This window comes from Rhinoraja longicauda, chromosome 28 (assembly GCF_053455715.1).
Source record: "Rhinoraja longicauda isolate Sanriku21f chromosome 28, sRhiLon1.1, whole genome shotgun sequence".
NCBI lineage: Eukaryota > Metazoa > Chordata > Chondrichthyes > Rajiformes > Arhynchobatidae > Rhinoraja > Rhinoraja longicauda.
The window spans coordinates 30538594-30561110 of record NC_135980.1 but is presented as its reverse complement, the minus strand read 5'-3'; the positions used below and the strand labels follow the sequence as shown (position 1 = coordinate 30561110).

The 22517-nt window shown below is 50.1% G+C and overlaps 1 protein-coding gene across 3 annotated transcripts; it reads right to left on the bottom strand.

Moving 5' to 3' along the window:
• Positions 1 to 10506: 10506 nt before the first annotated feature.
• mpv17l2 (MPV17 mitochondrial inner membrane protein like 2) lies at positions 10507 to 20585 on the bottom strand. 3 transcript variants are annotated; one of them, XM_078423699.1, is made up of 6 exons: positions 20484 to 20585; positions 19307 to 19545; positions 17055 to 17216; positions 13273 to 13349; positions 11857 to 11985; positions 10507 to 10830 (listed from the first exon to the last, which is right to left on the bottom strand). In XM_078423699.1, the coding sequence occupies exons 2-6, from the start codon at positions 19494 to 19496 to the stop codon at positions 10729 to 10731; spliced, it is 660 nt and encodes a 219-aa protein (XP_078279825.1). In that variant the 5' UTR covers positions 19497 to 19545; positions 20484 to 20585; the 3' UTR covers positions 10507 to 10728. The 3 variants fall into 3 exon arrangements, with proteins under 3 accessions (XP_078279825.1, XP_078279824.1, XP_078279826.1); XM_078423698.1 differs by lacking the exon at positions 20484 to 20585 and adding an exon at positions 20037 to 20299; XM_078423700.1 differs by lacking the exons at positions 13273 to 13349; positions 20484 to 20585 and adding an exon at positions 20037 to 20299.
• Between the last annotated feature and the right edge of the window lie 1932 nt (positions 20586 to 22517).

Genomic DNA, 22517 nt, shown 5'->3' with positions numbered 1-22517 from the left:
CAGCAGCAATCAGCAGCAGCAGCAATCAGCAGCAGCAGCAGCAATCAGCAGCAGCACCACCAAGCTGTGTTGCTTGGGAAGTATTGTGTGGGGATAGTAAGGAGTAAGACCTGTGTGATCTCCCGGACAAGTTTCGATCGCCTAGCTTGGGGTCGGAGAGGAATTTCCCGGATTTTTTTCTCCCAAATTGGCCTGGGTTTTTTATCCGGTTTTTCGCCTCTCCCAGGAGATCACTCAGTTCTTTTGGGTGGGCGGTTGGAACGGTTGGAGTAGCGGCCGGGCGGTAGGTTTAGTAACCGAGCACGGGGTTTGTTTGGGGAGTATGAGTGCCAGGGCAGTTTTTTGTTCTGGGTGTCGGATGTGGGGAATCTGGGAGTCTGATAGTCTTCCAGACATCCACATCTGCGCCAGGTGTGACGAGATGGGGCTCCTAAGGGACCGTATTAGGAACCTGGAGCGGCAGATTGATGACCTCCGTCTGATCAGGGAGAGTGAGGAGGTTATAGATAGGAGTTACAGAGAGGTGGTCACTCCAAGACCACGGGACGTAGACAAGTGGGTCACTGTTAGACAATAGACAATAGACAATAGACAATAGGTGCAGGAGTAGGCCATTCAGCCCTTCGAGCCAGCACCGCCATTCAATGCGATCATGGCTGATCACTATCAATCAGTACCCCGTTCCTGCCTTCTCCCCATACCCCCTCACTCCGCTATCCTTAAGAGCTCTATCCAGCTCTCTCTTGAAAGCATCCAACGAACTGGCCTCCACTGCCTTCTGAGGCAGAGAATTCCACACCTTCACCACCCTCTGACTGAAAAAGTTCTTCCTCATCTCCGTTCTAAATGGCCTACCCCTTATTCTCAAACTGTGGCCCCTTGTTCTGGACTCCCCCAACATTGGGAACATGTTATCTGCCTCTAATGTGTCCAATCCCCTAATTATCTTATATGTTTCAATAAGATCCCCCCTCATCCTTCTAAATTCCAGTGTATACAAGCCCAATCGCTCCAGCCTTTCAACATACGACAGTCCCGCCATTCCGGGAATTAATCTAGTGAACCTACGCTGCACGCCCTCCATAGCAAGAATATCCTTCCTCAAATTTGGAGACCAAAACTGCACACAGTACTCCAGGTGCGGTCTCACCAGGGCCCGGTACAACTGTAGAAGGACCTCTTTGCTCCTATACTCAACTCCTCTTGTTACGAAGGCCAACATTCCATTGGCTTTCTTCACTGCCTGCTGAACCTGCATGCTTCCTTTCATTGACTGATGCACTAGGACACCCAGATCTCGTTGAACTCCCCCTCCTCCTAACTTGACACCATTCAGATAATAATCTGCCTTTCTATTCTTACTTCCAAAGTGAATAACCTCACACTTATCTACATTAAACTGCATCTGCCATGTATCCGCCCACTCACACAACCTGTCCAGGTCACCCTGCAGCCTTATTGCATCTTCCTCACAATTCACACTACCCCCCAACTTAGTATCATCTGCAAATTTGTTAGGGGGGGCAAGGAACAGAGACAGGGACTAGGGAGCACCCCGGTGGCTGTACCCCTTGGAAATAAGTACTCCTGCTTAAGTATTGTTGGGGGGAACAGCCTACCTGGGGGCAGCGACGGTGCCCAGGCCTCTGGCAAGGAGTCCGGCCCTGTTGCTCAGAAGGGTAGGGAAAGGAAGAGGAGAGCGATAGTAATAGGGGACTCTATAGTGAGGGGGTCAGATAGGCGATTCTGTGGACGCAGTCGGGAGACCCGGATGGTGGTTTGTCTCCCTGGTGCCGGTGTCCGGGATGTGTCTGAGCGTGTCCAGGATATCTTGAAAGGGGAGGGAGAGGAGCCAGAGGTCGTGGTACAAATAGGTACCAACAATATAGGTAGGATAAGGGAAGAGGTCCTGAAAGGAGAATTTAGGGGGCTAGGAAGAGAGTTAAAAAAAAGGACTTCCAAAGCAATAATCTCAGGCTTACTGCCTGTGCCACGCGATAGTGAGAATAGGAATGGAGTGAGGTGGAGGATAAATACGTGGCTGAGGGACTGGTGCAGGGAGCAGGGTTTCAAGTTTCTGGATCATTGGGACCTCTTCTGGGGGAAGTATGACCTGTACAAAAAGGACGGGTTGCATCTGAACCTGAGGGGAACCAATATCCTGGCGGGGAGATTTGCTAAGGTAATTGCGGAGACTTTAAACTAGTACGGTTGGGGGGAGGGACTCAAACACAGATAGCTAATAGGCAGTGTGTGAGGCAGGAGGCAGAAAAGGGAAACACTCAGACCCAATATGTAGGAGAGAAAGAAGGGAAAAGAAATAAACTGAGAATAAGAAATGATGGGTCCCTTAAATGTGTATATTTTAATGCTAGGAGCATTGTAAGAAAGGTGGATGAGCTTAGAGCCTGGATTGACATCTGGAAGTATGATGTTGTGGCGATCAGTGAAACATGGTTGCAGGAGGGTTGCGATTGGCAATTAAATATTCCAGGATTTCATTGTTTCAGATATGATAGAATCGGAGGGGCAAGAGGTGGGGGTGTGGCATTGCTTGTCAGGGAGGATATCACAGCAGTGCTTTGGCAGGACAGACTAGAAGGCTCGATTAGGGAGGCTGTTTGGGTGGAACTCAGAAATGAGAAAGGTTTAGCAACACTTATAGGGGTGTATTATAGACCGCCAAATAGGGAACGAGTATTGGAAGAGCAAATATGTAAGGAGATATCAGATATTAGTAGTAAGCACAGAGTAGTGATTGTGGGTGATTTCAATTTTCCGTATATAGACTGGGAATCACATTCTGTTAAAGGACTGGATGGTTTGGAGTTTGTAAAATGTGTGCAGGATAGTTTTTTGCAGCAATACGTAGAGGTGCCTACCAGAGAAGGGGCAGTGTTGGACCTCCTGTTGGGAAATGAGACGGGTCAGGTGACGGAGGTATGTGTTGAGGAGCACTTTGGGTCTAGTGATCATAATGCCATTAGTTTCAATATCATTATGGAGAAGGTCAAATCTGGACCAAGGGTTGAGGTTTTGGATTGGAGAAAGGCTAATTTTGAGGAGATGAGAAAGGATTTAAAAGGAGTGAAATGGAAATTTTTGTTTTATGAAAAGGATATAATAGAGAAATGGAGGATATTTAAAGGTGAAATTTTGAGAGTACAGAGTCTTTATGTCCCTGTTCGGTGGAAAGGAAAGAATAATAATTTGAAAGAGCCGTGGTTTTCCAGGGAAATTGGACACATGGTTCGGAAAAAGAGGGAGATATACAATAAATATAAGCGGCAGGGAGTAAATGAGGTTCTTGAGGAATATAAAGAATGTAAAAGGAATCTTAAGAAGGAAATTAGAAAAGCAAAAAAAAGATATGGCAAGTAATGTAAAAGTAAACCCCAAGGGGTTCTACAGATATGTCAATAGCAAAAGGATAGCGAGGGATAAAATTGGTTCATTAGAGAGTCAGAGTGGACAGCTATGTGCTGAGCCGGAAGAAATGGGGGAGATATTAAACAATTTCTTTTCTTCGGTATTCACCGAGGAGAAGGATATTGAATTATGTGAGGTAAGCGAAACAAGTAGAGTAGTGATGGAAATTATGAGGATTAAAGAAGAGGAGGTACGGACACTTTTGAAAAATATAAAAGTGGATAAGTCTCCAGGTCCTGATAGGATATTCCCTAGGACATTGAGGGAAGTTAGTGCAGAAATAGCAGGGGCTATGACGGAAATATTTCAAACATCATTAGAAACGGGGATGGTGCCGGAAGATTGGCGCATTGCGCATGTTGTGCCTTTGTTTAAAAAAGGTTCTAAAAGTAAACCTAGCAATTATAGACCTGTTAGTTTGACGTCTGTGGTGGGAAAATTAATGGAAAAGATACTTAGGGACAATATATATAATTATTTGGATAAACAAGGCCTGATTAGAAACAGTCAACATGGATTTGTGCCTGGAAGGTCATGTTTGACTAATCTTCTTGAATTTTTTGAAGAGGTTACCAGGGAAATTGATAAGGGCAAGGCTGTGGATGTTGTCTATATGGACTTCAGTAAGACATTTGACAAGGTTCCACATGGAAGGTTGATTAAGAAGGTTAAATCGTTGGGTATTAATAGTGAGGTTGCAAGATGGATTCAACAATGGCTGAATGGGAGATACCAGAGGGTAATGGTTGACAATTGTATGTCAGGTTAGAGGCCAGTGCCTAGTGGAGTACCCCAAGGATCTGTGTTGGGTCCACTGTTGTTTGTCATTTACATTAATGATCTGGATGATGGTGTGGCAAATTGGATTAGTAAATATGCAGATGATACTAAGATAGGTGGAGTAGTTGATAGTGAGGTAGATTTTCAAAGTCTACAGAGAGATTTAGGCCTTTTGGAAGGGTGGGCTGAAAGATGGCAGATGGAGTTTAATGCTGATAAATGTGAGGTGCTGCATTTTGGTAGGACAAATCAAAATAGGACGTACAGGGTAAATGGTAGGGAATTGAGGAATGCAGTGGAACAGAGGGATCTGGGAATAACTGTGCATTGTTCCCTGAAGGTGGAATCTCATGTGGATAGGGTGGTGAAGAAGGCGTTTGGTATGCTTGCCTTTATAAATCAGAGTATCGAATATAGAAGTTGGAATGTAATGTTAAAATTGTACAAGGCATTGGTGAGGCCGAATCTGGAGTATGGTGTGCAGTTCTGGTCGCCAAATTATAGGAAGGATGTCGACAAAATGGAGAGGGTACAGAGGAGATTTACTAGAATGTTGCCTGGGTTTCAGCACTTAAGCTACAGAGAGAGGTTGAACAGGTTGGGTCTTTATTCTTTGGAGCGTAGAAGGTTGAGGGAGGACTTGATAGAGGGACGGACAGAGTTGACGTGGGTAGGCTTTTCCCTTTGAGAGTGGGGAAGATTCCAACAAGGGGACATAGCTTCAGAATTGAGGGACAAAAGTTTAGGGGTAACATGAGGGGTAACTTCTTTACTCAGAGGGTGGTGGCTGTATGGAATGGGCTTCCGGTGGAAGTGGTGGAGGCAGGCTCGATTTTATTATTTAAGAGTAAATTGGATAGGTATATGGATAAGAGGGGATTGGAGGGTTATGGTCTGAGAGCAGGTAGATGAGACTAGGTCAGAGAGAGTGGTCGGCATGGACTGGTAGGGCCGAACGGGCCTGTTTCCGTGCTGTAGTTGTTATATGGTTATAGGTTATATCTATTGAAACGTCACCCATTCTTTCTCTCCAGAGATGCTGCCTGACCTGCTGAGTTACTCCAGCATTTTGTGATACTTTCGATTTGTACCAGCATCTGCAGTTATTTTCCCACATAACAGACTGAATAATAAATATTGCTCAAGGGCAAAATAAAGATTCTTAGTTCATCCAGCCCATTCAATCAATCACGGTAAACATCTCATGTTTCGCTTGGCCAGCTCACAGTGGTACCATTATTGATTTCTCTAACCCCGACATTCCCTCTCTCTCTGCCCCCTCCCCCACCAGTCACACCAGCTTCTCGTTCTCACCCAGCAAACAGCTACCAAAGTTACCTTTACCATCGTTACTTTTTGCATATCATTCATTCATTTGTTCTATATCTCTCTCTACATCCCCATATATATATACCTCTCATTTCCCTTCCCCTGACTCTCATTCTAAAGAAGGGTCTCGACCCGAAACGTCACCCATTCCTTCTCTCCAGAGATGCTGCCTGTCCCGCTGAGTTACTCCAGCTTTTTTGTGTCTGCCTACACTTCCTTCCTACACATGGCGAACATGTGGGTAAGTTCACTTCAGATTCTGCACACAAACTGACCCTGCTAAACCAGCCTTTGTCGTTTAACCCTTTCAGCCCCGGTGTCATTCTGGTAAATGTTCATAGGTTCTAGGAGCAGAATTAGGCCACTCGGCCCATCAAGTCTACTCCGCCATTCAAGGGAATCATAGTCTGTGTTACACACCCGATCAAAGAGGCCATCCTGTGAGCTTTAGACTTTGGAGATACAGCGTGGAAACAGGCCCTTCGGCCCTCTGAGTCCATGCTGACCAGCGATCACCCCGTACACTAGCACTACCCTATACCCCAGGGACAAGGTCACGAGCGATAGGAGCAGAATTAGGCCATTCGGCCCATCAAGTCTACTCCGCCATTCAGTCATGGCTGATCCATCTCTCCTTCCTAACCCCATTCTCCTGCCTTCTCTCCATAACCCCTGACACCCGCACTAATCAACAATCTATCTCTCTATTTACAATTTTTACCAACGCCAATTAATCTACAACAAACCTGCACGTCTTTGGAATGTGGGAGGAAACCGGAGCATCCGGAAAAAACCCACGCAGGTCACGGGGAGAACGTACAAACTCTGTACAGACAGCACCCATGGTCAGGATTAGTGTGCGGGGATCGCTGGTCGGCGCGGACCCGATGGGCCGAAGGGCCTGTTTCTGCGCTGTACCTCTACACTAAACCAAACTAATCAACAGTATCACAAAATGCTGGAGTAACTCAGCGGGACAGGCAGCATCTCTGGAGAGAGGGAATGGGTGACGTTTATCGTCGAGACCCTGCTTCAGACCGATCAATACCAATCTTCACTGGACAGTGGACAGGAGGCCCACCTACCCCATCTAGTGGTGGCTCAACATGTTGCACCCTCTGGACCTGCAAGTTGTGTCTTGGTCAAAGATGAGCACGTACATAGAAACATAGAAAATAGGTGCAGGAATAGGCCATTCGGCCCTTCGAGCCTGTCCGCACCGCCATTCAATATGATCATGGCTGATCATCCAGCTCAGTATCCTGTACCTGCCTTCTCTCCATACCCCCTGATCCCTTTAGCCACAAGGGCCACATCTAACTCCCTCTTAAATATAGCCAATGAACTGGCCTCAACTACCTTCTGTGGCAGAGAATTCCACAGATTCACCACTCTCTGTGTGAAGAAATGTTTTCTCATCTCGGTCCTAAAAGACTTCCTCCTTATCCTTAAGCTGTGACCCCTGGTTCTGGACTTCCCCAACATCGGGAACAATCTTCCCGCATCCAGCCTTTCCAACCCCTTAAGAATTTGATATGTTTCTATAAGATCCCCCCTCAGTCTTCTTTTCTCTTACATTCCATTTGCAACTCCGGAGGAAGCCCTGATAGTCATAGAGTGACACAGCGTGGAAACAGGCCCTTCGGCCCAACTCGCCCACACCGGCCAACAATGTCCCAGCTACACTAGTCCCACCTGCCCGCGTTTGGCCCATATCCCTCCAAACCTGTCCAATCCATGTACTTGTCTGTTTCTCAAACGATGGGATAGACTAGACAATACAATACAATACAATACAATATATCTTTATTGTCATTGCACCCAGGGGTACAACGAGATTGGGAATGCGCCTCCCATACGATGCAATAATTTAAGTAATTAACAGCAACCCAACGAAACAAAACAGTTGGAACAGTTTTTAGACAGGGTAAAGTGCAAGTTGATCTATGCGTTGTGGCCATCCGGCTCAGCAGGACCGGTTCATAGCAGCTATGGCCCTGGGGATGAAGCTGTTCCTGAGTCTGGAGGTGCGGGCGTAGAAGGCCTTGTATCGTCTGCCCGATGGAAGTAGTTCGAACAGACTGTTGCAAGGGTGTGAAGAGTCTTTGTGGATGCTGGTGGCTTTTCTGAGGCCTCAACTACCTCCTCTGCCAGCGCGTTCCATACACCCACCCACCACTCTACTCCCTAGTGTTTGAGGCTCATTGAGGAGGCGCTGTGAACTGTTTGCGTGCTACTGTGTTTCTTTTTTTTTTTCTCCATTGGAACCTAATCAGATGTGCAGCACTTTGGTCAACGTGGGTTGTTTTTAAATGTGCTATACAAATAAAATTGACTTGACTTGACTTGACCCTTTGTGTGAAAAAGTTACCCCTCAGACTCGTATTCTTGATAGAAGGCACAACATGACCAGACCCCTGTCTAAATGAAGCCTGAACCAGAGGCCCCATCTTCCCTCACTGCCAAATGTGAAAGACAACAAACCCTTGCCTGAAGAGCTGGGGCTGCATCATTAGTGATTGGAGCAGAATTAGGCCATTCGGCCCATCAAGTCCGCCCCGCCATTCAATCATGGCTGATCTATTTCTCCCTCCTAACCCCATTCTCCTGCCTTCTCAGCCGCACTAATCAAGAATCTATCTATCTCTGCCTTAAAAAATATTCATCGACTTGGCCTCCACAGCCGTCTGTGGCAAAGAATTCCACAGATTCACCGCCCTCTGACGAAATAAATTCCTCCTCACCTCCTTTCTGAAGGTACGTCCTTTTATTCTGAGGCTGTGCCCTCTTGTCCTGGACTTGATCCAACACAGCTTGGTGGGGGAACAACTCTGCCCATTAAATTGCAGAGTTGTAGATGTAGTCCAGTCCGTCACACAGACCAGGCTCCCCACCATTGACTCCATCTACCACTTGACTCTCGCTTAGAAAAGCAGTCAACATGATCAAAGGCCTGTCCCATGTCGGCCATTCCTTCTTCTTCCTGCTCCCGTCTGCCAGAAGGTACAGAAACCTCAAGGCTTCTTCCCCTCTGCTATCAGGCTTCTGAACGGTCCTAACATAAGCTCGGAAAATGAACTGCAGATGCTGGTTTAAATAGAAGGTAGACACAAAATGCTGGAGTAACTCAGCGGGTCAGGCAGCATCTCGGGAGAGAAGGAATGGGTGACTTTTCAGGTCGAGACCCTTCTTCAGACTGATGTCAGGGGAGGGGGAGGGACAAAGATAGAATGTAGTCGGAGACGGGAAGACTGGTGGGAGAACTGGGAAGGGGGAGGGGATGGAGAGGGAAAGCAGGGACTATCTGAAGTTGGAGAAGTCAATGTTCATACCGCTGGGGTGTAAACTACCCAAGCGAAATATGAGGTGCTGTTCCTCCAATTTGCGCTGGGCCTCAGTCTGACAATGGAGGAGGCCCAGGTCAGACTGGGAGGGGGAGTTGAAGTGCTCCCATAAGCTAGGGTGCTGGTCCAGTCACCTCTACCCCATGGTGGACATGGAGCTTTGGCTGAGTAACTGCGCTACAATGCTGAGAACTACACCCTACATCTTCCCCTTTGCTCTATCTATTGCACTTGAGTTTGCTACTGATTGTATCTATCTGTGGTATCACAACATGATGGAGTAACTCGGCAGGTCAGGCAGCATCTCTGGACAATCTCAGCTCCTGAGATGCTGCCTGACCTGCTGAGTTACTCCAGCATTCCGTGATACCTTCGATTTGTACCAGCATCTGCAGTTATTTTCCTTACAGTATCTATCTGTGGTATACCTATTCACAAAATGCTGGAGTAACTCAGCAGGTCGGGCAGCATCACAGGAGAGAAGGAATGGGTGACGTTTCGGGTCGAGACCCTTCTTCAGACTGATATTTCTGATCTGTTTGGATGGAATGCAGAACAAAGCTTTTCACTGTAGTTCAGTGCGTGACAATAATAATAAACCTCAACAGTTTCTTCCCGGCTGTTATCAGGAAACGGGCCCATCCTATCACCAACCTGACCTCCCATCTACCTCTTTGGAGACCCTCGGACTATCTTTGATCAGACTTTACCTTGCACTAAACATTGTGGCCATTATCCAGTATCTGTACACTGTGGATGGGCTTGATTGTAATCTTGTACAGTCTTTCCACTAACTGGTTATCACGCAACAAAAGCTTTTCACTGTACCTCGGTACACGTGACAATAAACTAAATTAAACTAAACTAAAGTTAGGGCGGCACGGTAGCGCAGCGGTAGCGCAGCGGTAGAGTTTCTGCCTCACGGCACCACAGATCCAGGTTCCATCCTGACCACAGGGTGCTGTCTGTACGGAGTTTGTACGTTCTCCCCGTGACCTGCGTGGGTTTTCTCCAAGATCTTCGGTTTCCTCCCACACTACAAAGACGTCCAAGATTGTAGATTAATCGGCTTGGTGTAAATGTAAATCGTCCCTAGTTTGTGTGTAGGATAGCGTTAGTGTGCGGGGATCGCTGGTCGGCGCGGACCCGGTGGGCCGAAGGGCCTGTTTCCGCGCTGTATCTCTAAACTAAACTAAACTAAACAGCTTTTGACTGTACTCTGGTGCACGTGACAATAAACTAAACTGGTTCTCTCTACAGTAATGCCAACATTTCCTCTTCAATTAACATTACTGAACAAAATGACCTGATTTTTATACAAGGTAGACACAAAATGTTGGAGTAACTCAGCGGGTCATGGCAGTACATCTGGAGAGAAGGAATGGGTGACGTTTCGGGTCGAGACCCTTCTTCAGACGGATTCACCCATTCCTTCTCTCCTGAGATGCTGCCTGACCCGCTGAGTTACTCCAGAATTTTGTATCTACCTTCGATTTTAACCAGCGTCTGCAGGTTTTTTTCCTGCTGTGATTTTTATACAAATTGGCTCGTGTTTGTTTCTGAGTAACCAATTAATTTGACTGGGCGGGACATCGGCGATATTAAACACAATACACATTAGCTGCATACTTAGAATAATTTAATTTGGCACTAATTTAGAAACTGTATAAACTTCTACTAAAAATAATTGCAGCTAGAACAGACGGCAACTCTTCCGCAAGTGGGGGGGGGGGTGGGGAGATGGAGGAAGTGTGTCTGGTTTATACTGGCTAACGACAGTCACGACCTGGAGTTTCCACACACTGGCCTCCTCCACACAGGCTCCGGCCCCACCTCAACACGGAGGCTACTGTTCATCCTCTGGGTATGGGTCACAGGGCTCCACCAGCGGCCTCTTCCCGCTCGACGATTCGGTCCCCTCTATCTCGCCCGCCTTCTCTGACGGGACCTGAGGAGGCAGAAAGGACAAATGGACGTGCGTTTACGGGCGCAGCGGTAGAGTCGCCATCTTGGAAAACATAGAGAAATAGGTGCAGGATCAGGCCCTTCGAGACAGCACCGCCATTCACCAGTGATCATGGCTCATCATCCACAATCAGTACCCCGTTCCTGCTTTCTCCCCATATCCCCTGATTCCGTTAGCCCGAAGAGCTAAATCTAATTCTCTCTTGAAAACATCCAGTGAATCGGCCTCCACTGCCTTCTGTGGCAGAGAATTCCACAGATTCACAACTCTCCGGGTGAAAAGGATTTTTCTTCGTCCCGGTCCTAAACGGCCGACCCCTTATTTTTAAACTGTGTGACCCCTGGTTCTGGACTCCCCCAACATCGGGAACATTTTTCCTGCCTCTAGCCTGTCCAATCCTTTCAGAATTTGATATGTTTCTATAAGATCCATCTCTCATCCTTCTAAATCCCAGTGAATTTCCAGTGAAGGTTATGGGGAGAAGGCAGGAGAATGGGGTTAGGAGGGAGAGATAGATCAGCCATGATTGAATGGCGGAGAGAATTTGATGGGCCGAATGGCTTAATTCTGCTCGTATCGGCTTCTAACCTCACAGCGCCAAAGACCCGGGTTCGATCCTGACTACGGGTGCTGTCTGTACGGAGTTTGCACGTTCTCCCCGTGACCTGCGGGGCCTTTCACCAGGAGCTTCCGTTTCCTCCCATGTTCTAAAGACGTACAGGTTAATTGGTTCTGGTAAAAATTGTGAATTGTCCCGAGTGTGTGTGTGTGCAGGATAGTGCTTGGGTGCAGGGATCGCTGGTCGGTACGGACTCGGTGGGATGAAGGGCCTGTTTCCACGCTGTATATCTAAAGTAAAGTAAACTAGACCACAGGCCCAGCGCTGTAAATTGCTGATCATACATTAGACCGATGGATTAGTCTGCTGTCCAACCTTCACTGTCTCTGACTCTGGGAGTGTTGGACAGGGCACTGCAGAGGGCAAGTGGTGACCTGGAGCTCACTCACCTGGTGTTTCAGGTAGGAGAGGAAGGTGTCCCAGCCCACAGTGAGAACGTTCACGTACAGGACACGATACTTTGGAGACAGGAAGTAGAAGTTGATTATCTGTGCAGCAGGCCAAACCATCCAGTCCATCTACAGCACAAAGGGGGAAGTGAGATATTAGCTCCACACCAGGGGAGCCCCCCCACACACGCCCTCCCCCCTCCACACACGCCCTCCCCCCTCCACAACCCCCCCCCACACCAGAGGAACCCCCCACACACGCCCTCCCCCCTCCACACACGCCCCCCCCCACACACCAGGGGAACCCCACGCCAGCCCCCCCTCCAAACCCCCCCCACACACGCCCCCCCCTCCACACACGCCCCCCCCTCCACACACGCCCCCCCCCCTCCACAACCCCCCCCCACACCAGAGGAACCCCCCCACACACGCCCTCCCCCCTCCACACACGCCCTCCCCCCTCCACACACGCCCCCCCCCACACCAGAGGAACCCCCCACACATGCCCTCCCCCTCCACACACGCCCCCCCCACACACCAGGGGAACCCCACGCCAGCCCCCCCTCCAAACCCCCCCCACACACGCCCCCCCCTCCACACACGCCCCCCCCTCCACACACCTCCCCCCTCCACAACCCCCACACCTTCAACCCCCCCCCCACACACGCCCTCCCCCCTCCACACACGCCCCCCCCCCTCCACAACCCCCCCCCACACCAGAGGAACCCCCCCACACACGCCCTCCCCCCTCCACACACGCCCCCCCCCACACACCAGGGGAACCCCACGCCAGCCCCCCCTCCAAACCCCCCCCACACACGCCCCCCCCTCCACACACCTCCCCCCTCCACAATCCCCACACCTACAACCCCCCCCCACACCAGGGGAACCCCCCCACACACGCCCCCCCCTCCACACAGCCCCCCCTCACCCCCCCCATCCCGACACCAGCCCCCCCACACACACCCCCCCCTCCAAACACCAGCCCCCCCCACCTACACCCCCCCCCTCCACAACCCCCCCTCCACACCAGGGGAACACCCACACCTGCCTGCCCCCACAAACAACCCCCTCTCAACACCCACCCACACCAGCCCCCCTCTTCGACACACCTCCCCCCCCACACACACACCCCCACGCCAACCCCCCCTTGACACGCCAGCCCCACCCCCACGCCAGCCCCTTCCCCCCACGCCAGGGCCTCCCACAACAGCACACCCAACCACTGCACCCGTGTCGAAGACAGACACAGGGTGCTGGAGTAGCTCGGTGGGTCAGGCAGCACGTCTGGAGAAAAAGGAATAGGTGAGAGGGTTGAACGTGGATCTCCGGCGCTGTGCGGCAGCAGCAGCTCTATCGTCACGCCACCCAGCCGCCATCTTCAAAGGACAGGAGCTCTTGATTCCATGACTGTACCCGATAAAATTCCCAGAACTTGCTGCGGAATTCCCTCATGCAGTTCATGGCACTTTGTCCTTCCAACATTCCCATCCCTGCAAGGACACGTGGAAACATTCATTGTCACCGCACACACTGACACCACCCTACACACACTGACACCACCCTACACACACTGACACCACCCTACACACACTAACACCACCCTACACACACTAACACCACCCTACACACACTGACACCACCCTACACACACTTACACCACCCTACACACACTAACACCACCCTACACACACTAACACCACCCTACACACACTAACACCACCCTACACACACTAACACCACCCTACACACACTAACACCACCCTACACACACTAACACCACCCTACACACACTAACACCACCCTACACACACTAACACCACCCTACACACACCTAACACCACCCTACACACACTAACACCACCCTACACACACTAACACCACCCTACACACACTAACACCACCCTACACACACTAACACCACCCTACACACACTAACACCACCCTACACACACTAACACCACCCTACACACACTAACACCACCCTACACACACTAACACCACCCTACACACACTAACACCACCCTACACACACTAACACCACCCTACACACACTAACACCACCCTACACACACTAACACCACCCTACACACACTAACACCACCCTACACACACTAACACCACCCTACACACACTAACACCACCCTACACACACTAACACCACCCTACACACACTAACACCACCCTACACACACTAACACCACCCTACACACACTAACACCACCCTACACACACTAACACCACCCTACACACACTAACACCACCCTACACACACTAACACCACCCTACACACACTAACACCACCCTACACACACTAACACCACCCTACACACACTAACACCACCCTACACACACTAACACCACCCTACACACACTAACACCACCCTACACACACTAACCACCCTACACACACTAACACCACCCTACACACACTAACACCACCCTACACACACTAACACCACCCTACACACACTAACACCACCCTACACACACTAACACCACCCTACACACACTAACATCACCCTACACACACTAACACCACCCTACACACACTAACACCACCCTACACACACTAACACCACCCTACACACACTAACACCACCCTACACACACTAACACCACCCTACACACACTAACACCACCCTACACACACTAACACCACCCTACACACACTAACACCACCCTACACACACTAACACCACCCTACACACACTAACACCACCCTACACACACTAACACCACCCTACACACACTAACACCACCCTACACACACTAACACCACCCTACACACACTAACACCACCCTACACACACTAACACCACCCTACACACACTAACACCACCCTACACACACTAACACCACCCTACACACACTAACACCACCCTACACACACTAACACCACCCTACACACACTAACACCACCCTACACACACTAACACCACCCTACACACACTAACACCACCCTACACACACTAACACCACCCTACACACACTAACACCACCCTACACACACTAACACCACCCTACACACATTAACACCACCCTACACACACTAACACCACCCTACACACACTAACACCACCCTACACACACTAACACCACCCTACACACACTAACACCACCCTACACACACTAACACCACCCTACACACACTAACACCACCCTACACACACTAACACCACCCTACACACACTAACACCACCCTACACACACTAACACCACCCTACACACACTAACACCACCCTACACACACTAACACCACCCTACACACACTAACACCACCCTACACACACTAACACCACCCTACACACACTAACACCACCCTACACACACTAACACCACCCTACACACACTAACACCACCCTACACACACTAACACCACCCTACACACACTAACACCACCCTACACACACTAACACCACCCTACACACACTAACACCACCCTACACACACTAACACCACCCTACACACACTAACACCACCCTACACACACTAACACCACCCTACACACACTAACACCACCCTACACACACTAACACCACCCTACACACACTAACACCACCCTACACACTAACACCACCCTACACACACTAACACCACCCTACACACACTAACACCACCCTACACACACTAACACTATCCTACACACACTAGGGACAATTTTTACATTTATACCAAGCCAATTAACCTACAAACCTGCACGTCTTTGGAATGCGGGAGTAAGCCGAAGATCTCGGGGAAAACCCACGCAGGTCACGGGGAGAACGTGCAAACTCCGTACAGACAGCGCCCGTAGTCGGGATGGAACCCGGGTCTCCGGCGCTGCATTCGCTGTAAGGCAGTAACTCTACCACTGCGCCACCGTGCCGCCCAAGTCAATATTCCAAGTCACTTATCCTTCCTCTCCCAGTCCCCACAACAGCGAATACTTATAGAGTCACAGAGTGATACAGCGTGGAAACGGCCATCGGCCCAACATGTCCACACCGACCAACATGTCCCAGCTACACAGGTCCCACCTGCCTGCGTTTGCCCCATATCCCCCCAAACCTGTCCTATCTAACTGTTTCTTAAACATCAGTCTGAAGAAGGGTCTCGACCCGAAACATCACCCATTCCTTCTCTCCCGAGATGCTGCCTGACCCGCTGAGTTACTCTGGCATTTCGTGTCTATCTTAGGAGGGATATGGATCAAGTGCAGGCAGATCGGATCAGTTTCACTCGGTGTCATGTAATAAAAAAGGAACTGCAGACGCTGGTGTACACCAAAGACAGACACAAAGTGCTGGAGTAACTCAGCGGGACGGGCAGCATCTCTGGAGAGAAGGAATGGGTGACGTTTCGGGTCGAGACCAGACTGAGTCTGTAGAAGGGCCTCGAATCTGAAACATCCCCCATTCCTTCTCGCCCGAAATGCTGCCTGTCCCTCTGAGTTGCTCCAGCATTCTATGTCTGTCTTCGGTTGAAACCAGCATCTGCAGTTCCTCACCACACATTCAATCCTGACCCTGTCTCCATTTCCTGGGATCAGGCTGGGGGAATGGAGGGAAGACCATGTAATAGGAAAGATATTGTCCCTCCCAACTCCATTCTCCTGCCTTCTGTCCATAACCTCTGAGACCCGTACTAATCAAGAATCTGTCTATCTCTGTCTTAAAGATATTGTCAAGCTTGAAAGGGTTCAGAAAAAATTTACGAGGATGTTGCTAGGACTAGAGGGTGTGAGCTCCAGGGAGAGGTTGAGCAGGCTGGGTCTCTATTCCATGGAGAGCAGGAGGATGAGGGGAGATGTTATAGAGGTGTACAAAATCATGAGAGGAATAGATCGGGTCGATGCACAGAGTCTCTTGCCCAGAGTAGGGGAATCGAGGACCAGAGGACACAGGTTTAAGGTGAAGGGGAAAAGATTTAATAGGAATCTGAGGGGTAACTTTTTCACACAGAGGGTGGTGGGTGTATGGAACAAGCTGCCAGAGGAGGTAGTTGAGGATGGGACTATCCCATCGTTTAAGAAACAGTTGGACAGTTACATGGATAGGACAGGTTTGGAGGGATATGGACCAAGCGCAGGCAGGTGGGACTAGTGCAGCTGGGACACTGTTGGCTAGTGTGGGCGAGTTGGGCCGAAGGGCCTGTTTCCACGCTGTATCACTCTATGACCAGGACTCTCTGGGCCCCAAGGTAAGGCGATAACTTACCGGAGAAATAGATGAGGCCGAAGATGGGTGAGGCGATGAGCTGGTCGAGCAGGACCTTCTTCAGCACCAGAGTCATGCCTCGCCCTGGGAAGCGACTGTCCAGCGCCTTGTACCAGAAATGGCTGAAGGGGCCGATTAAACATCCCGTGACAAACATGCGCCCTGCGGGAAGAGGAAGGGGCAGAGAGCCATCAGAGCCGAGAGAAAACACGGGCCAGAAGGGTCTCGACCCGAAACGTGGCCCATTCCTTCTCTCCATGGATGCCGCCCGTCCCGCTCAGTGACACAGGACAATATACAGACGGCCGATTCATCGACAAAAAAGCCCGCGACGTCGTTGGGAGGAAATGGAGAACGAGCAAACTCCACACAGACAGCACCCCACGTCAGGATCGAACCGGGATCTCTGGCCCTCTGAGGCAGCAGCTCATAGAAACTTAAAAAATAGGTGCAGGAGTAGGCCATTCGGCCCTTCGAGCCAGCACCGCCATTCAATATGATCATGGCTGAACATCCACAATCAGTACCCCGTTCCTGCTTTCTCCCCATACCCCTTGATTCCGTTAGCCCCAAGAGCTAAATCTAACTCTTTCTTGAAAACACCAGCATTCTGTGTCAATCTTCGGCTCCAATACCCTTCTGGTATTTATTTAACTCTCAGTTTCCGGGCATCACCAACATTTATTGCTCAATCCAAATCTCCAGTGGGCTGGTGGTGACACAACACAAGATGCAAAACTCTGAACCAAAGGTGTTAAAAAAAGAACTGCAGATGCTGGTTTATACCCAAGACAGGCACAAAGTGCTGGAGTAACTCAGCGGATCAGGCAGCATCTGTGGAGAACATGGATAGGTGACGTTTCACAAAGTGCTGGAGTAACTCAGAGGGTCAGGCAGCATCTGTGGAGAGAAGGAATGGGCGACGTTTCGGGTCGAGACCCTTCCTCAAACATGTTAGGGGAAAGGGAAACGAGAGATATATCATCAATATTATTTTATCTTATATATAATAGAAGAAAAAATATAATATAAAATAAAATAAGATCATAAGGGATAGGAGGAGAATTAGGACATTCGGCCCATCAAGTCTACTCCGCCATTCAATCAAGGCTGATCTCTCTCTCCCTCCTAACCCCATTCCCCTGCCTTCTCCCCATAACCTCTGACACTCGTACTAATTAGCAATCTATCTATCTCCCCCTTAGAAATATCCAGACTTGGCCTCCACAGCCGTCTGTGGCAAAGAATTCCACAGATTCACCACCCTCTGACTAAAGAAATTCCTCCTCATCTCCTTCCTAAAGGAACGTCCTTTAATTCTGACGCTGTGGCCTCTGGTCCTCGACTCTCCCACTAGTGGAAACACTAGTTTCTAATTCTGAAGAAGGGTCTCGACCCGAAACGTCACCCATTCCTTCTCTCCAGAGATGCTGCCTGACCCGCTGAGTTACTCCAGCATTTTGTGTCCGCCTAGTGGAATCTCCCTCACCACATCCACTCTATCCGGGCCTTTCACTATTCGGTAAGTTTCAATGAGGTCCCCCCTCGTACTCCTGATCTCCAGCGCGTACAGGCCCGGGGGTTACGGGGAGAAGGCAGGAGAATGGGGTTAGGAGGGAAAGATAGAAGATTCAATTTATTGTCACGTGTACCAATTAAGGTACAGTGACATTTGAGTTACCACACAGCCATGCTAAGTGAAAAGCAACAAGACACAGCCACATAAAGTAACATTCAACATAAACATCCACCTCAGGGGATTCCACATTCCTCACTGTGATGGAAGGTAATAAAGTTCCATTCAGTCAGAGAGTTGTGAATCTGTGGAATTCTCTGCCTCAGAAGGCAGTGGAGGCCAATTCTCTGAATGCATTCAAGAGAGAGCTAGATAGAGCTCTTAAGGACAGCGGAGTCAGGGGGTATGGGGAGAAGGCAGGAACGGGGTACTGATTGAGAATGATCAGCCATGATCACATTGAATGGCGGTGCTGGCTCGAAGGGCAGAATGGCCTCCTCCTGCTCCTATTGTCTATTGTCTAAAGTTCAATCATCTTCCTCTTTGTTGACCCGCGGTCGGGGCTGTTGAACCGTCTGCAGTTGCCGCTGCCGACTGCCCGAAGCTCTCGCGTCAGGGCGATCAGCCACGATTGAATGGCGGAGTAGACTCGATGGGCCGAATGGCCAAATTCTGCTCCTGGGACTTATGAAGATACGTTACAACGGTGGCGAAGCTCCAGAGGCCCGTTGCTTACCTGTGCGAGACCATTCCCGCCTGTGGATAGAGTCCCGTCGGAGTTCCCGGGTCTGTTGGATGATGTCTCCGGTTGCCATCAGACCTCCGCAGCTGACAGTGTTGGTCAGCAGCAGGTACCGGCTGCTGAACAGGGGCTTCCAGTAGCCGATGAGGCGGATAAAGAGTCCCGGGTTTCGGGGCACTGACATCCTTGGCACCAAGTGGAGTTTGGGGGGTTGGAGGGAGTGGGCAGCAAATCTGAAGACCCAAAGAGAACAGCCTCAAGCCCTTGCCTCCACGGCCAATCGTTCAAGCTTATCTCCAAGGGATATCTCTCACTTCCCACACATTCTTCCAGCCTCCATTTTGAGCTCTTCAATGTCACCCTGAATCTTTGTGCCCGTATATAACATGAGAAATTGTGACCAGCAAAACCCTGGCGACAACTGTTAACAGCATAAACCACAGATTACAATCTGGCCTTGACAACTTTAGCAGCTGCAAAAGGCAGATCCATACATTTAATATTTAATCTGCATCGGGAATTATTGCTTGCAATGAATGAGCAGGCAATTTAAATTCTTTCTGGCTGATAACCTTTCCCCACTTTGCCAAACACATTCAAGGTGTGATCCTGTGGAAATCTTGCTCTCAGATGCAGTGAAAATTCTAACAATGGCAAATTTGAATCACACCTGGGCCCTGTCAAAAAAGTGTGCTCCCCCTCTGTCTCTTTCTGAAGGTTGTACCTGAACAGTTACAAGAGAATCAGTCTGAGGAAGGGTCTCGACCCGAAACGTCGCCGTTCCTCCTCTCCAGAGATTCTTGCTGCCTGTCCCACACTGAGTTACTCCAGCATTTTGTGTCTATCTTCGATTTAAACCAGCATCTGCAGTTCTTTCCTGCACAGTGACAAGAAAGCCTCACACTGAGGGTCTGTCAATCTAGGCTGAAGAAACAGGAGCTAAACTCTGAGCCTCAATGCACCGCCTCTTCACCTATTTGTGTTACTTTCTTTCCGCCCCTCCCTCCTTCCCTCCCTCCCTCTTTCCCTGCCTCCGTTCACACACCTGCCTGGCCCACCCGTCACCTCCCTCCCATCCTCTGCCCCTGAATGCTTTCCTCACACCTCTGTATCCCACTGTTTACTTCAGTTTCTAACTTGGGTCTCCCTGTCCCAAATACATATCCCTCACCTTTTACCTACACCTGTGTGTAGGAATTCCTATTTCAGACCCACGTGCCCTGAATCCCAGGACTTTGACCTTCTCCCTGCCTCTCCCTGCCTCTCCCTGCCTCTCCCTGCCTCTCCCTCCCTCCCTCCCTGGTCTAAGAACCCACTTCTATCCTTCTCACTTCCCCTCTGCCCCTCAATCACAACCTCCAAGCCACCGATTGTCACCCTGTATATTCTCTGCCTCTCTCTCTCTCTCTCTCTCTCTCTCTCTCTCTCTCTCTATCTCTCTCTCTCTCTCTCTCTCTCTCTCTCTCTCTCTCTCTCTCTCTCTCTCTCTCTCTCTCTCTCTCTCTCTCTCTCTCTCTCTCTCTCTCTCTCTCTCTCTCTCTCCTTACTTTTCTTTATTCCTCTGACTCTTTTTTCTTTTCTTTTCTCCCCCTCCTTGCTTCCTCTTTCTTTCCCCCTCTTCCCCCCTCTCTCCTCTTCCCCCCTCCTCCTCTCCCCTCTTCCCCTCTCTCCTCTCTCCCCCCTCCTCCTCCCCCTCTCTCCTCTTCCCCCTCTCTCCTCTCCCCCCCTCCTCTCCCCCCTCTCCTCTCCCTCTCTCCTCTTCCCCCTCTCTCCTCTTCCCCCTCTCTCCTCTCCCCCCTCCTCTTCCCCCTCCTCCTCTCCCCTCTTCCCCCTCTCTCCTCTTCCCCCTCTCTCCTCACCCCCCTCTCCTCTCCCTCTCTCCTCCCCCTCTCTCCTCCCCCTCTCCCTCTCTCCTCCCCCTCTCCTCTCCCCCCTCTCCTCTCCCTCTCTCCTCTGTCCCTCCTCTGTCTCTCTCCTCCCCCTCTCCCCCTCTCCTCTCCCTCTCTCCTCCCCCTCTCTCCTCTCCCCCTCTCCTCTCCCTCTCTCCTCTCCCTCTCTCCTCCCCCTCTCCTCTTCCCCCTCTCTCCTCTCCCTCTCTCCTCCCCCTCTCCTCTCCCCCCTCTCCTCTCCCCCTCTCCTCTCCCTCTCTCCTCTCCCCCTCTCCTCTGTCTCTCTCCTCTCTCTCTCTCTCTCTCTCTCTCTCCCTGTGTCAGAACCCCCCCACGTGTTTCCCAACCCAGAAGTGCGCGCCCCAGTGTAGCGAGTTCTCGGCGCGGTGACGTCATCCCGCGCGGATTGACGTCGGGCTCGCCCAATGGGAATCCGGGGTTCGCAATGGGCGGGACCGCCGTGCATTATGACGTCATTGGCTATTCTGCATAAATTAATATTCAAATCAGCGACGTCCCCCAAGGTTGTCAAGTCAAGTCAATAGACAATAGGTGCAGGAGGAGGCCATTCGGCCCTTCGAGCCTGTACGCACCGCCATTCAATGTGATCATGGCTGATCATTCTCAATCAGTACCCCGTTCCTGCCCTCTCCCCATACCCCCTGACTCCGCTATCCTTAAGAGCTCTATCTAGCTCAGAGAATTGGCCTCCACTGCCTTCTGAGGCAGAGAATTCCACAGATTCGCAACTCTGACTGAAAAAGTTTTTCCTCATCTCCGTTCTAAATGGCCTACCCCTTATTCTTAAACTGTGGCCCCTGGTTCTGGACTCCCCAAACATTGGGAACATGTTTCCTGCCTCTAACGTGTCCAACCCCTTAATAATCTTATATGTTTCGATAAGATCCCATCTCATCCTTCTAAATTCCAGTGTATACAAGCCTAGTCGCTCCAGTCTTTCAACATATGACAGCCCCGCCATTCCGGGAATTAACCTAGTAAACCTACACTGCACGCCCTCAATAGCAAGAATATCCTTCCTCAAATTTGGAGACTGAAACTGCACACAGTCAAGTCAAGTCAAGTTTATTTGTCACGTACATATACAAGACGTGCAGTGAAATGAAAGTGGCAACGCCTGCGAATTGTGCTAAACTACAAAACAGAATAGAAAAAAAAATTTAACACAAAAAATAAATTAATACAGTAAATTAAATTAGTCCCTGGTGATATAAGAGTTAACAGTCCTGATGGCCTGTGGAAGAAACTCCGTCTCATCCTCTCTGTTTTCACAGCGTGACAGTGGAGGCGTTTGC

Coding starts and splice junctions, on each gene's coding strand:
- mpv17l2 (XM_078423699.1), bottom strand. CDS start 19,496: ATGTCAGTGCCCCGAAACCCGGGACTCTTTATCCGCCTCATCGGCTAC. Junction 17,217..19,306: donor GCGGGAATGGTCTCGCACAG/GTAAGCAACGGG, acceptor CTCTTCCCGCAG/GGCGCATGTTTGTCACGGGA. Junction 10,831..11,856: donor TCTCCTACCTGAAACACCAG/GTGAGTGAGCTC, acceptor CTGCCTCCTCAG/GTCCCGTCAGAGAAGGCGGG.